General features: G+C 37.9%; 1 protein-coding gene across 3 annotated transcripts in view; it reads right to left on the bottom strand.

The window, feature by feature from the left end:
• Positions 1-16,049, bottom strand: part of C6 (complement C6) — a 94,350-nt gene that overhangs the window by 59,063 nt on the left and 19,238 nt on the right. For all 3 annotated transcript variants that reach the window (XM_033421203.2, XM_033421204.2, XM_004265963.3), the window contains one exon: positions 11,199-11,399. In XM_033421203.2, the coding sequence (XP_033277094.1) occupies positions 11,199-11,399 (201 nt within the window). The remainder of the gene's footprint in view (positions 1-11,198; positions 11,400-16,049) is intronic.

The following is a 16,049-nucleotide window of genomic DNA, read 5'->3' as shown; positions in this document are numbered from 1 at the left end:
GATGTGATAGTGGGAAAAAATTAGACAATTGATTTTAATTCCCAACTCTGGCATTTACTCATAGTAAGATCATGGGAGTGACTTGACTTCTTGGACTTTAGTGTAGTGCCTGACACATGGTAGGTATTTGATGAATTCTGTTGAATTAAAAATAAATATATGGACTTCAATTTACTCATCTGCAAAATGGTGTTAAAAACATCTACTACTGAGGGGGAGGAGTCAAGATGGCAGAATAGGAGGATGCTAAATTCATCTCTCCTCACAAGTACATCAAGAGGGAGGGGATATATGTATACATATAGTTGATTCACTTTATTGTACAGCAGAAACTAACACAACATTGTAAAGCAACTATATCCCAATTAAAAAAAAAATAGAATACATCTACAAATGGAAGAATTCTCACAGAGCACCTGCTGAACATTAGCGGAAGACTTCGGACACCTAAAAGGACAAGAAAAATCCCCTCACGACTGGGTAAGACAAAAGAAAAGAGGAATCAAAAAAAGGACCAGTACCCCTGGTAGGAAGCCAAAGGTGAGGAGAGGTTCCTGCACTCAGTAAAACCCCCTCATGGTGGGGAAATCAGCTGGGACAGAAAGGGACCTTCAGAGGATCAAAGGGGAATGCAGCAGACCGTCTGTGGAAGGCAGGACAAAGTAAGAGCTGTGCGCATGGTCTACAACACAGCTCTGCACATCCCAGCCTGAGTCGTGTGTCTCCTGGTGCAGAGGGGGGCTGGGTGCTGGAAAGTGGGGTTTGGAGCATGGACCCAGGGAGGGGACAGCTGTTGGCTGTGAAAGGGACAGGAGTAAGGAGATCCACAACCGGAAAAATTTGCAGAAGCCTGAGACACCATGGAAGCAAGACGTCATTGTTGAGTGGCACACAAGGGGTGGGGCCACCATTGTAACCTCCTTCCCCACCCAACTGTTTTGGCCTCCATGGGCACTGGGAGGAGCACCCATCTGAGCAGGCTCACCTGCCCCTCAATCCAAGGCCTCCTCTCCCTGCATAGGCTCCAGGTTCCTGAGCATTGCCCATGCCAAAGCCTCCTTGGGAATCAGCCCTGGGTGCTCCTGCCTGAGATGGGAATCTGCCAGTGCTGGCAGGGGCTGAGTGCTAAAGTGTGGGGTTAAGAGAGAATATCTGGGGAAAGGACCACTGTTGGCTGCACGGATACAACAGGGGACAGGAGTGAGGGGCTCTGAGGCCAGGAATGCCCCTAGAGGAATTGTGGTCTGCCTAGGAAACAAAGTGCCATCTTTGAGTGGTGTTCAAGGGGCAGGGCCGCCACTGCCCCCACATGCCAGCCCCTGCCTCTGCGGCACTGGGAAGGACTCCCACCAGAGTGAGTGCATCCCAGTCTGTTGCAACTGCCTGTTGGTCTCTGCTGGCACAGACACTTCACACACACCCCAGTTGTGGCTGCCATACTCCTCCCTGGCCTGATAGAATAAGTATGCTCCAATCAAGTGTGGCTTTTGCTCCCTCTTGCCTTGGCAGGGAACAGATGCTGGAGGGGGGCACACATGCAGAGGTGGGGCCAAAGCCAAAGCTGACCCTCAGTGGTGGTGTGACTAAGGAGGAGGAAATCACTCCACGCAGCTGTACAAGCCGTGGATTAAACCCGCATTATCAGCTTGGTAAATCCCGCATCTGTGGAATACCTGAATAGACAATGAGTGTTCCCACAACAGAGACCTGTCTAGCTTTAAAAGCAGTGGACTTTGGGGGCAAGTACACATGGAAGCCGGGCCAGGTTGGAGTCTGAGCTGCCCCTACAGAGCCCACAGAGGGTTGAGACCTACATAGAGGTATTGGAGGGCCTCCTGGGGAGGTGGATTTGGGCTGTGGCTCACTCTGGGAGCAAGGACACTGACAGCAGAGTCCCCAGAAAAATATTCTTATCACTATTCTTTTTTGTTTGTTTCATTTTGTTCAGTTTTTGTTGTTTTTATTTTTTAATATTTAAAAATTTTTTTCTATTTTTACTTTACTTTTTTGTTGGTTTGTGTTTATTTTTCTGTTTTTGTTCTTTTTTGGTCATTTTGTGTGTTTGTTTTATAGTTTCTTTGCCTTTTATTTAGTTTGCTTTCTTTTTTTGTTTAGTTTTTTATTTTTGTTAAATTAGTCTTTGATGGTTTTCATTTTTGAGCTCTTTTGTTTGTTCTCCTGTTTTTTTGTTTTCTTTGTCTTTTTTTATTTGTTTGTTTTTGTTTTTATTGTTTGTTTTGGGTTTTGTCTGTTTTCTTTTTTCCTTTTTTTGTGTTGTTTGTTTTTGTCATTTGTATTGGGTTTTGTTTATCTGTTTGTTTTCTTTTCCCTTTTTTTCCTTTTTTCTCTGGACACACTGTGCAGCTTGTGGGCTCTTGGTTTCCTGCCAGGGATCAGGCCTAGGCATCCAGGGTGGGAGTGCCAAGTCCAGGATGCTGGACCACCAGAGAATTCCTAGTACCAGGAAATATTAATCGGTGTGTGCTCTCCTGGAGATAACCATCTTGACACCAAGACCCAGCTCCACCAAACTGCATGCAGGCTCCAGTGCTGGACACCTCACACCAAACAACCAGCAAGACAGGAACACAACCCCACCTATCAGTGGACAGGCTGCCAAAAGTTGTACTAAGCTCACAGAAACACCAAAACACACCAACTGATGTGGTCCAGTCTATCAGAAGGAAAAGACTAAGCTCCACTCACCAAAGCACAGGCACCAGTCCCTCCCACCAGGAAGCCTACACAAGCACCTGGACCAACTTCATCCACCAGGGAGCAGACAACAGAAGCAAGAGGAACTACAACACTGTAGCCTGCTGAAAGGAGACCACAAACACAGTACGTTAGACAAAACAAAATGACATTGAAATATGTTGCAGACAAAGGAGCAAGTTAAAAACCCACAAGACCAAATAAATGAAGAGGAAATAGGCAATCTACCTAAAAAAGAATTCAGAGTAATGATAGTAAATATGATTCAAGATCTCGGAAATAGAATGGAGGCATGGATTGAGAAGATACAAGAAATGTTTAACAAGGACCTAGAAGAACTAAAGAACAATCAGTGATGAAGAACACAATAACAGAGATGAAAAATACATTAGAGTAATCAGTAGCAGAATAACTGAGGCAGAAGATGGGTAAGTGAGCTGGAAGACAGAATGGTGAAATTCACTGCTGCAGAGCAGAATAAAGAAAAAAGAATGAAAAGAAATGAGGAGAGTCTCAGAGATCTCTGGGACAACATTAAATGCACCAACATTTGAATTATAGGGGTTCCAGAAGAAGAGAAAGATAAGGGTCTGAGAAAATATTTGAAGACATTATAGTTGAAAACTTCCGTAACATGGGAGAGGAAATAGTCACCCAAGTCCAGGAAGTGAAGAAAGTCCCATACAGGATAAACCAAGAAGAAAAACGCCTAGACACATATTAATAAAATTAACAAAAATTAAATACAAAGAAAAAATATTAAGAGTAGCAAGGGAAAAGCAACAAATAACATACAAGAGAATCTCCAGAAGGTTATCAGCAGATTCTTCAGCAGAAACTCTGCAAGCCAGAAGTGAATGGCAGGATATATTTAAAGTGATGAAAAGGAAAAACTTACAATCAAGATTACTCTACCTAGCAAGGATCTCATTCAGATTTGACAGAGAAATCAAAAGCTTTACAGACAAGCAAAAGCTATGAGAATTCAACACCACCAAACCAGCTTTACAATAAATGTTAAAGGAACTTCTCTAGGTGGAAAACACAAGAGAAGAAAAAGACCCACAAAAACAAACCCAAAACAATTAAGAAAATGGTAATAGGAACAAACATATTGATAATTACCTTAAATGTAAATGGATTAAGTGCTCGAACCAAAAGACATACACTGGCTGAATGGATATAAAAACAAGACCCATATATATGCTGTCTACAAGAGACCCACTTCAGACCTAGGGACACATACAGACTGAAAGTGAGGGGATGGAAAAAGATATTCCATGCAAATGGAAATCAAAAGAAAGCTGGAGTAGCCATACTCATATTAGATAAAATGGACATTAAAATAAAGAATGTTACAAGAGACAAGGAAGGACACTACATAATGATCAAGGGATCAATACAAGAAGAAGGTATAACAATTGTAAATATTTATGCACCTAACTTAGGAGCACCTCAATACATAAGGCAAATGTTAACAGCCATAAAAGGGGAAATTGACAGTAACACTATTATAGTAGGGGACTTTAACACCCCACTTTCAACAATGGACAGATCATCCAGACAGGAAATTAATAAGGAAACACAAGCTTTAAATGACACATTAGCCCAGATGGACTTAATTTAAATTTACAGGACATTCCATCCAAAAACAAAAGTATACACTTTCTTCTCAAGTGAACATGGAACATTCTCCGAGATACATCATATCGTGGGTCACAAATGAAGCCTCAATAAATGTAAGAAAATTGCAATTATAGCAAACATCTTTTCCAACCACAACACTATGAAATTAAAATAAATTACAGAAAAAAACTGTAAAAAACACAAACACATGGAGGCTAAACAATACGTTACTAATTAATGAAAAGATCACTGAAGAAATCAAAGAGCAAATCAAAAAACACCTAGAGACAAATGACAATGAAAACACGATGATCCAAAACCTATGGGATGCAGCAAGAGAAGTTCTAAGAGGGAAGTTTATAGCAATACAATCCTACCTCAAGGAACAAGAAATATCTCAAATAAACAACATAACCTTACACCTAAAGCAACTAAGGAAAGAAGAAGAAGAAGAAGAACAACAACAAAAACCCCTAAAGTTAGTATAAGGAAAGAAATCATAAAGATCAGAGCAGAAATAAATGAAATAGAAATGAAGAAAACAATAGTAAAGATCAATAAAACTAAAAGCTGCTTCATTGAGAAGACAAACAAAATTGAGTCTTTAGCCAGACACATCAAGAAAAAAAGGGAGAGGACTCAAATCCATAAAATTAGGAATGAAAAAGGAGAAGTTACAACTGACACTGCAGAAATACAAAGGATCATAAAAAACTACTACAAGCAACTATATGCCAATAAAATGGATGACCTGGAAAAATTGGACAAATTCTTAGAAAAGTACAGCATTCCAAGACTGAACCAGGAAGAAATAGAAAAGATGAATAGACCAATCACAAGTAATGAAATTGAAACTGTGGTTAAATCTTCCAACAAATAAAAGTCCAGGACCAGATGGCTTCACAGGCAAATTCTATGACACTTTTAGAGAAGAGCTAACACCTATCCTTCTCAAACTCTTCCAAAAAATCACAGAGGGAGGAACACTCCTAAGCTCATTCTATAAGGCTGCCATCACCCTGATACCAAAACCAGGCAAAGATATCACAAAAAAGAAAATTACAGGCCAATATCACTGATGAACATAGACACAAAAATCCTCAACAAAATACTAGCAAACAGAATCCAACAACACATTAAAAGGATCATACACCATGATCAAGTAGGGTTTATCCCAGGGATGCAACAATTCTTCAATATACGCAAATCAATCGATGTGATACACCATATTAACAAATTGAAGGATAAAAACCATATGATCATCACAATAAATGCAGAAAAAGCTTTTGACAAATTCAACTCCCATTTATGATAAAAAACTCTCCAGAAAGTGAGCATAGAGGGAAACTACCTCAACATAATAAAGGCCATATACAACAAACCCACAGCAAACATCATTCTCAATGGTGAAAAACTGAAACCGTTTCCTCTAAGATCAGAAACAAACAAGGGTGTCCACTCTTACCACTATTATTCAACATAGTTTTGGAAGTTTTAGCCACAGCAATCAGAGAAGAAAAAGAAATAAAAGGAATCCAAATTGGAAAAGAAGAAGTAAAACTGTCACCGTTTGCAGATGACATGATACTATACATAGAGAATGCTAAAGATGCCACCAGAAAACTACTAGAGCTAATCAATGAATTTAGTAAAGTTGCAGGATACAAAATTAATACACAGTAATCCCTTGCATTCCTATACACTAACAATGAAAGATCAGAAAAAGAAATTAAGGAAACACTCCCATTTACCACTGCAACAAAAAGAATAAAATACCTAGGAATAAACGTACCTAAGGAGGCAAAAGACCTGTATGCAGAAAACTATAAGACACTGATGAAAGAAATTAAAGATGACACAAACAGATGGAGAGATATACCATGTTCTTGGATTGGAAGAATCAATACTGTGAAAATGACTATACTACCCAAAGCAATCTACAGATTCAGTGCAATCCCTATCAAATTACCAATGGCATTTTTCACAGAAGCAGAACAAAAAATTTTACTATTTGTTTGGAAACACAAAAAACCCTGAATAGCCAAAGCAATCTTGAGAAAGAAAAATGGAGCTGGAGGAATAAGACTCCCTGGTTTCAGACTATACTAAAAAGCTACTGTAATCAAGACAGTATGGCACTGGCACAAAAACAGAAATATATATCTGTGGAACCCACCACCTATGGTCACCCAATCTATGAAAAACGAGGCAAGACTATACAAGGAAGAAAAGACAGTCTCTTCAATAAGAGGTGCTGGGAAAACTGGACAGCTACATGTAAAAGAATGCAACACCATACACAAAAATAAACTCAAAATGGATTAAAGACCTAAATGTAAGGCCAGACACTGTAAAACTCTTAGAGGAAAAATAGAGCACTTTTTGACATAAATCACAGTAAGATCTTTTGTGACCCACCTCCTAGAGTAATGAAAATAAAAAACAAACATAAACTAATGAGACCTAATGAAAGTTAAAATCTTTTGCACAGCAAAGGAAACCATAAGCAAGATGAAAAGACACCCCTCAGAATGGGAGACAATATTTGCAAATGAAGCAACTGACAAGGGATTAATCTCCAATGTATAGAAAAAGCTCATGTACCTCAATATCAAAAAAAACAAACAATCCAATCAAAAAATGGGCAGAAGACCTAAATAGACATTTCTCCAAAGAAGACATACAGATGGCCAAGAGATACATGATAAGTTGCTCAGCATCACTAATCATTAGAGAAATGAAAATCAAAACTACAATGAGGTATCACCTCATGCCAGTCAGGATGGCCATCATCAAAAATACGTACAAACAGCAAATGTTGGAGAGGGTGTGGAGAAAAGGGAGCTCTCTTACACTGTTGGTGGGAATGTAAATTGATATAGCCACTGTGGAGAACAGTATCGTTCCTTAAACAACTAAACATAGAACTACCATATGATACAGCAATCCCACTGCTGGGCATATACCCAGAGAAAACCATAATTTAAAAAGACACATGCACCCCAATGTTCATTGCAGCACTATTTACAATAGCCAGGTCATGGAAGCAACCTGAATGTCCATCAACAGAGCAATGGATAAAGAAGATATGGTACATATATACAATGGAATATTACTCAGCCATAAAATATTACATCAGCCATGTGGATGGACCCAGAGACTGTCATACAGAATGAAGTAAGTCAGAAAGAGAAAACAAATATGGTATATTAATGCATATTTGTGGAATCTAGAAAAATGGTAATGATGATCTTATTTGCAAAGCAGTAATAGAGACAGAGATGTAGAGAACAAAGGTATGGATACCAAGGGGGAAACGGGGGGTGAGATGAATTGGCAGATTGGAATTGACATATATACACTACTATGCATAAAATAGATAACTAATGGGAACCTACTGTATAGCATAGGAAACTCTATTTGGTGCTCTGTGTGACCTAAATGGGAAGGAGATCCAAAAAAGAGGGGATATATGTATACGTATGACTGATTCACTTTGCTGTACAGCAGAAACTGACATAGCAGCGTAAACCAACTATACTCCAGTTCCAAAAAAAAATGAAAGGAAGGCAAGCAGAAATCTTGGGGGAAAGCTTGTAGATGGAACAGCTTGTGCAAAGGTCCTGGGGTAAGAGTGTGGCCAGCCTGTGTTTGAGGAACAGTGAGGAGGCATTATGAGCTGAATTGAATGAGGACAGGGGAGAATAATGGGGGATGAAGGCAGAAAAATAATGAGGGGTCTTGTAGGTCAGTGGACAGACTTAAGCTTTTAATCTTCGAGGGTTTGAGCAGCGGAATGGTATGATTTATAGCCAGTATCCAGTCAGTATCACTCTGGCTGCTCTGTTGAAAATAGACTGAAAGACAGTTAAAGAGGAAGGAAGAAGACCCCTTGGATATCTATTGGTATTATCCAGGCCATAGTGTCTTGAGCCATGTATGATAGCTGTGGAGGTGATAGAACATGGTCTGAATTTGGATGTATTTTTAAGGCAGAGCCAGTAGGATTTGCTGATCGATTGTATATAGGGATGTGAAGAAAAGAAAGGAATCATGTCCTCAAGGTCTTTACTCACAGCCACTTGCACAGTTAGAATTGCCTTTCCCAAGATGGAGAAGACTGGGAAAAGGACAAGTTACAGCAGGAAGAAAAGTCAAGAGCCCAGTTTTGGACATGCTGTCTTTGAGTTGCTTATTAAAATCCAAGTTGAAATGTTGAACAAGCAGTTGGAATAGAGTTCAACTGACAGTGCTGGAAACATAAATTTTGGCTTCATCAACATATAGATAGTATTTGAAGCTGTGAGTCTGGTTGGCATCTCCAAGGGCCTGAGACAGCTAGAGAGAAGAGGCCAGGAACTAAGTCCTGCATTCCTCCACTTGGAGGTTGAACCTCTGCTATGGATGTGGTACATTTGGATTTCAGCAAAACAGTGATCAGTCTCCCATTTGAAGAACACTGGTATCAAGTTGACTTCACCAGTGACACAACTGGACTCTACAGTACATCAAAAAATTATTATCCAGAAACATGGATGGACCTAGAAATTATCATACCAAGTGAAGTATGTCAGACAGAAGTAAGTCAGAAAAAGCCAAATATCATATGATGTTGCTTATATGTGGAATCTAAAAAAAAAAACAGTACAAATGAACTTATTTACAGAACAGAAACAGATTCACAGACTCCGAAAACAAACTTATGGTTGCCAAAGGGGAAAGGTAGGGGGAGGGATAAATTAGGAGTTTGTGATTAAGAGATACACACTACTATATATAAAATAGACAATCAAAAAGGTCCTACCATACAGCACAAGGAACTATATTCAATATGTTGTAGTAACCTATAATGGAAAAGAATCCAAAAAAGAATATATACATGTGTATATGTATGTGTATATATATATATATATATATATAACTGAATCACTTTGCTGTACACCGGAAACTAACACAATATTGTAAATCAACTATACTTCAATTATAAAAATAAAGCAAAAATAAATTCACTATTACCTTTTAGGGTTCTTTTGAAGATAAATGAAATGCTTGGAAAGATTATCTGTGTAGTGCTATAAGTTCTTATATTTACATAAATGTATGGATTAATAAATAAAAAATATGAGGGGCACTACGGTAAAAACAGGAGGAGCCATAAAATGGTTCTCTCCAGTTTTGGTGCCATTGGTTCTGGTGTTGGTACCTCTGTCTATTCTTTTCACCTCACCCCTCAGGTTCTATGATTCAGGGCTCAGTCTCCCCATTCATCTCTTTCAAAAGAACAAATCCTACTTAGAGTGGTGGTTGTAATGAGGAACAGATACCATTTTAAAAGACACTTGTAAATGTCTCAAAATGTCTAATAGAAAATGTCTATCCCCTAAATCACTTAAGAGTTGGAATACATATCTAGGAGATTTTATAAGCAAATAATAAAAGAAACAGGAACAGATGAGGAAAAATTAATGGATGAAGATGCATTTTTATATATTGAAAGAGTTCCATTAGTTTCTGGCAAGATTAGTGGAAAAAGTCCAATACTTAGAGTACAAAAATATTGTAAATTTCCAGAGAGAAAACAAAAGAAAGATCAACTTACATGTAATTTTTCCTATGTAACAATAGAAATTAGAAGATAGTGGAATAACATCCACCAACTATCAAGAAAAGAAGACAATGTTCCAAGATTCCTTCATCCAGCCATGATGTTCTTTATCTTTATTGCTCAGTAAAAAGGTAGGCATTTGTAAATACATAAGGATTTAGGGTATATACTTTGCATGTATCCTACCTGAAGAAAATACTAAAAATATGGCTATTGAATGAGAACAGGATCTCAAGAAAGGGAAGATGAAAGAAGAGGAAACAGTAATGAGTATATGGGATGGATATATACATATACATATATATATATATATACACATGCATATACACACATATATAAAATATAATGCAAATATAAAATACAGATTATGAACTTGGAATTTATAAGTGTTATGTGAGGAATTGTTCATTGGGAAGACAAGAACCAGAATAAATTACAAATGAACATATATAATATATAAATGAATACAAAACAATCCCTAGGAATCCTAGGAATAACTTGAAATACAAAGATTTTGAACTACCTCAATAAAACTGAGGTTTTGGAGCCCTGTTATTATAGTGTTGGGAAAAAGACAAGCAAATATGTTTTCAAGGAGATCTTTGGAATGGGATGTGGAGAATAGGTAAATAAAACATCCTTTGGGAGGCTACAGATATTACTTCAAGGGATAAAAGAAAAACATATGTTTAATTATGCTTGTTAACTAGAGAAAGGTAACTACCAGCAGAATTTAAAAGTTTAGTAGAACTTCCAAAATAACCAAAAGGACAAAAAGGAGTAAACAGAAATGTGACCAGACAACACAAAAGTAAAGAAATAGGAACCCAGCAATAAAGTTGAGTACAAAAAATTAAAGATGGAAGAAATATGATCAAATATTTCAGGGAATATACTAAATATAAGTTGGCTGAATTTCTCTAGCAAAGACCCTAGACTGTCAGATCACATTTAAAAAGGAACATTTTGTGGCATGTGATTTATAAGAAATACACCTAAAATAATGAGAAAAATGTTAAAGAGAACATAACCATAAACACAGCCAAATGCATGCAAAAAAGAAGCATTATTATACATATTATCTCTATAACTTTTGAAGTGGGATATAACCACAAAAAAGTAAGTCTATTTAAATCTGTGTTAGAAATCCTATTCATTTGATATTAAAAACTCTCTCCTTCTCCTTGAATGATTGCTGGAATTGGTGTTAATTTTCAGGAAAGAATAAAAAGATCAGGAACCATTTCTTTACCTTTTTGTAGGAGGCTTGAATGGCTTGTTTGAAGGCAGAATTATGGGTGCTGCTTCGCTTTCTCTTTGAGGAATAAAAAATTGGTACATGAAAAGAGCTCTTCTCTTGGCCTATAGCTAAACTTTGTTGATCTTTATTATCATCAAGAGAAATTAAATCCTCATAGAAATCTGTTTCCAGATCATCTTCTTCAGTTTGTACCTGGAGAAAAATCCATATGAAGTAAGACATAATTTAGGAAATATTGGAGTTACTTGTGAACACTTAATGCAATGATCATTCATTCATTTATGCATTCAGTAAATGGTTTGTTGAAGACCCATCTTGCTAGAGAACGAGGTATAGTGTTAGTCCCTGTCTTCAGGGAGTCAAAGTTTAGTGAGGAAGAAAGATAATCACAGACACTTAATTCAATGTGGGTAGTGTTGTGTTGCCAAGGGGAGTGCCACAAATAACTATAAAACTCAGAGAGGCAATACCAGGGAAACCTCTGTCAAGGAAATGACTCCATAACTGAGATTTAGTGAGGTGACAGGAATAGAGAGTTATTTTTAATCTGCCTGTGAATTTGATGCCATTTGCAAGCTAATGGAAGGTATCTTTCAGAAAAGTGAGGCCTAGAAAAGGGGAGGGCAGATCCTGTCCTACCCTGCTCTGGCTCCATCACCAGCCCTTTAGTCTCATTCATATGTTGGGCATTAGCACTCCACTGGCTAAGTCTGCAAGACAGAGGACAAATAATCAAATAATCCATTGGTTCTGCCTGGTGGGTGGTTATCAGTTTTCACCTGACTGGGTCTGGGAAGAAGAAAAAAAAAGCCAGTGGGACTTGAATTATGAGTGGAGCAGGTATTTGCCAAGTCCAAGGTAAATCTTTGTTATGGTTATGCTGGTAAGAGGAGAACAATGGACAAATTTTTTAAAGTTGCAAAGTAAATTGATTGAAGAGTACTTCTTTATGTTAAAAATGCTTGTCTGTACATCTGAAACTAACACAACATTATAAATCAACTATATTCTAATTAAAAAAATGCTTGTCTGGTGTGCAATGGAAAAATCCCTTGTTTTAAAATATTCAATATTAAAATGCACTGTGAGGCAAACCACATGTCACAATGAAATAGCTTGCACAATTAGTCAAGGGAAGAAATAACCCAGCTGTAAGAGAATCTTGCTCAACAGTAAAATACAGTCAAAAGTTCAGTGTTCCTTTGAGACATTGCAGGGCCTGCTAGTTAGCATTTAAAATGTCCACAAATGAGGCTCATCTGTTAACAAAGCAGTACCACCATATTTAAATGTAGTTGCTGACATCGCTTTACCAGTTGCCTAAAATAATTCAGACTACAAATATTTTATTTTATAAATTAACTCTCACACAAGAAAAGATGTGTCAGCCTAAAATATTTGCACGTAAGGTAGGGGCATTGGGTATCCTGGGCAGAAACTCAGAGAAAATCTGACCACCTATATTGGCTTGGTGGGAAGGCAGTTTTATAGATGAGCAGTGCTGGAAAATTAGATTGAACTGGGAAACTGGGGCCTGGCCTTGTATGCCCTGCTAAAGCATTTGAATTGACGTCTAAATGCAAGATTTTGCATCTGATAAGTTCTTTAAAAATATTATTTGAGTGACTGAAAACTTGAGAATGTTGTCATCACATTTGTTTTGCAAAGATCATGTTAACTACAGATAACTAAAGTAGAGGCAAGGAGAGCAGTTTAAAAAACTGTTGCAATCAGCCAAGTGATTCAGGAGAATGGCCAGGTATAGGGGAATGGTGGTTGGGTAGAGAGAAAGTGGTGGATTTGACAGATATTTAGGAGGTAAGTCAACAGAAGTTTTTGACCAAGTAAATGTGTATGTGTGTGTGTGTGTGTGGGAGAGAGAGAGAGAGAGAGAGAATGAGTGAATGAATGGGAATGCTGTTTCATGAATGGGAATATGGAAAGCCAAGACAACATTTGAAAGAAGGAAGATGAGCTCTTTTCGTGAGGTGTAAGGAGCAGCTGGTGGGCTCTGATTAGCTCCATCTTCCTAGCTTTTCCCAGGAAGAGATGTTAAGCAAACTCTGGGGAAAAGGTTTAATCCTCATTTTACATCTTATTCTTAGCCCTCCTGACTACCTGTGGATCTTGTGGGCTGATGACCTCCTGGTTCTCGATATGTGTTGACACTTTCACCTTTGTGTTTGAAGAAAGGAGCTGGGTTTGTAGGGAGGGGCAGAAGAGAGTTAAGAGAGACTTGGGGAATGGAGGGGACAGGGTGACACCTACTTTCTGTGGTGTGAGGGTTAGAGACAGAACCTGAAGTTGTGAATTTCACAAGGGATTTAGGGAGGCCTTGGGGGCATTGCAGATCTATGAAGGCTTGAGTCTTTGGGATATAGCAAGAGACCTTGTCTAGGTAGGTCAGTATATTGGTAAGAATCAAAAGTCTAGTGGTAACTGCACTCTGTAGTTTGCTGGTGAGAGCAAGTGCTTTAGCGTACACCCAGTAGCGAGCAGCAGCTCCAAAGAAACGAGAGGAGGATTCCTGAGACACTGATACAACTCTGGGGACTGGTGCAGGGATCTTATGGTATTTAGCTCTGCATTTAGCGTTTGGAAGATCCCTGAGGGACAGAATTCTTCCTATGGTCTTCCATTCCGACTTCCTGTCCAATTGTCTTCCTTTCAGGAGCCCCCTCTAATCTTTGTGTGCCAGCCAGCCCATGATTTCATCTGTCTCAATAAGCTCCGATACTGTAGAAGAAAGGAAGTCAGATGCCTGCTGAATTTCTCTTCTTCTACTGTTTTCAATAAGGAATAGCTTAGATTTGCACAGCTGCCTGTTAACGGTATGAACAAAGTAATAAAGAGATCAGTGGAAAGTAAACCAATAGCTGTGACCTTGGGTCTGTTCTTTTCCAAATCTTTGTTTGAAGAAATATCACCATGACCTTCCTCAATAATTGAATATTATCTAAAATTCAATGATGTATAGTTAAAGATCAGCTCAGGCAGCTTCTTAAGGTTGGACAAGTTTCAGAACTACACAGATAACAAAATGAATCTACTTTCTTCTGAATGAGGATTTTTCAGGCTGTATTTCCTGATATAACTTGCCATACACGCTTGGGTTACTAAATTATATGGGTGGATCCAACATTCTGCTGGTAAATGTTTAACAACCAATTCTCTGAGAGGGAAAAAAAAAATCTGTGATTTACTACAGCGTTTGCCTTTTCTTGTGCCATAAATATTCCTACTATAGCTGATTTCAAGCTACCTATATGATGCCCCTGAATTCAAACTTGGGAAGAGATGCACAGTAGCAAATTATTAGTAATTTTTTGGTGGGACAACTAATGGTTTATAACGTTTAGCAAGGACTGACAGTTGGCTTTGATGGTTAAGTGTTTTGTCCTGCAAATTATTATATAGTATTTTTAAGATACAATAGATGTAAGTAACCTCAAGGGCATAGAATCATATAAGTGTAAAGTGTTATCTAAGCCCGTGCTTGCTCTCTTGTGCTGAGCTTAATTAACATTTGTCACTTGTAAAACTGTATAAAAGGGATGCTTGCAGAGAATATAGGCAGTATGTTTCTTTGGAAATTATTGTATTTTGAAAGTAAGCTTATGGATTGATTGTTTAGGAGTTAGAAAGCATCCTCCAACATAATGATATTATATGTAAATGTCTGGGTTTTAGCTCTGTCTACAAAGCCTACTCAATACATCGTTAAGAATAGAATACATCTTCCATCATTGACAGACTTTGATGTTATTTTTTCTTTGGAAAAAGGTCTCTTTTGAGTTCCTATTCAGCATACCAGCAAAACCTTTTCTACCTCCCTTGGTAGTGGTGGACCCTCTGGGGTTAGCATCTTCTGGATCTGTGGGGAGATAGTGAGTATTCTCTTCACCTGGTCAGAGTCACGTGTTACCCTTGTCGCATCTACCTCCAGGCAGGGATGGGACTTCTCAGGGTAAGTCTCCCCAAAGGTGTTTGAATTTGGCAGTTGGACCCCAAGGACATTTCCCCACACCCATTAACATATATTAGATGGTTTTTAAATTGAGTTTGTCAAATGCCTGTATTTATATGAATATAAAAAATTTTTTTAATTTTTTAAAAGAGATTGAATGAATTTTGCTGAACACATACTATCTGTAAAGTGGTCTCAGAAATCATTAGATTTTCTGAAATTCTCTCTAGTATGTCAAATTTGTATGCATGGATGTAGCCATTAAAGTCATGTCTTTCCTGTTTCTCTTATAAATTAAAAGAAACAAATTGTTTAGTTCAGCAAGTATGGAGTACTTATCATGTGTAAGGCACTGGGCTAGATTCTGAGAATATATAGTATGCTGCTTGTTACCTCTCAGGAAAACAAACAGAAAACCAAACCAACTAATAAAATGGGGTGGAAGGTAGGCAGAAGTACCCCCATTACACTTAAATTCATCTTAATTTTTTTTTGGAAGCCAGGCCCTCTTTTATGTCTAAATTTTTGGTTATCCGAGAGAACTAACTATGGTAGAAGAAAATTCTGAATAAACCAAGTCATTTATCTGAGTGGGGACATGTTACAGCTATTTGTTCACGGGAGAAAGCATGAACTCTGGAATTTGGAAAAGTTGTGCTTAAATCTCTAATCCACTACTTACTAGCTGTTTAACTTTGAACAAATTAGTTTCCTTATTTTCCATCTGTAAATTGATGATAATAACACTGACCTTACTGGGTTGTGGAAGGATTAAACACCAACACATAAAAGGTGATGAAAAATATTCATTACCTTTTTATTCTGTCCCTTCCTTCATGACTCATTTTTCATTGGAAATTTAGCTTATAATCACC

This window comes from Orcinus orca, chromosome 3 (assembly GCF_937001465.1).
Source record: "Orcinus orca chromosome 3, mOrcOrc1.1, whole genome shotgun sequence".
In the NCBI taxonomy this organism is placed as follows: domain Eukaryota; kingdom Metazoa; phylum Chordata; class Mammalia; order Artiodactyla; family Delphinidae; genus Orcinus; species Orcinus orca.
This window is presented reverse-complemented; position numbering and strand designations above follow the sequence as displayed.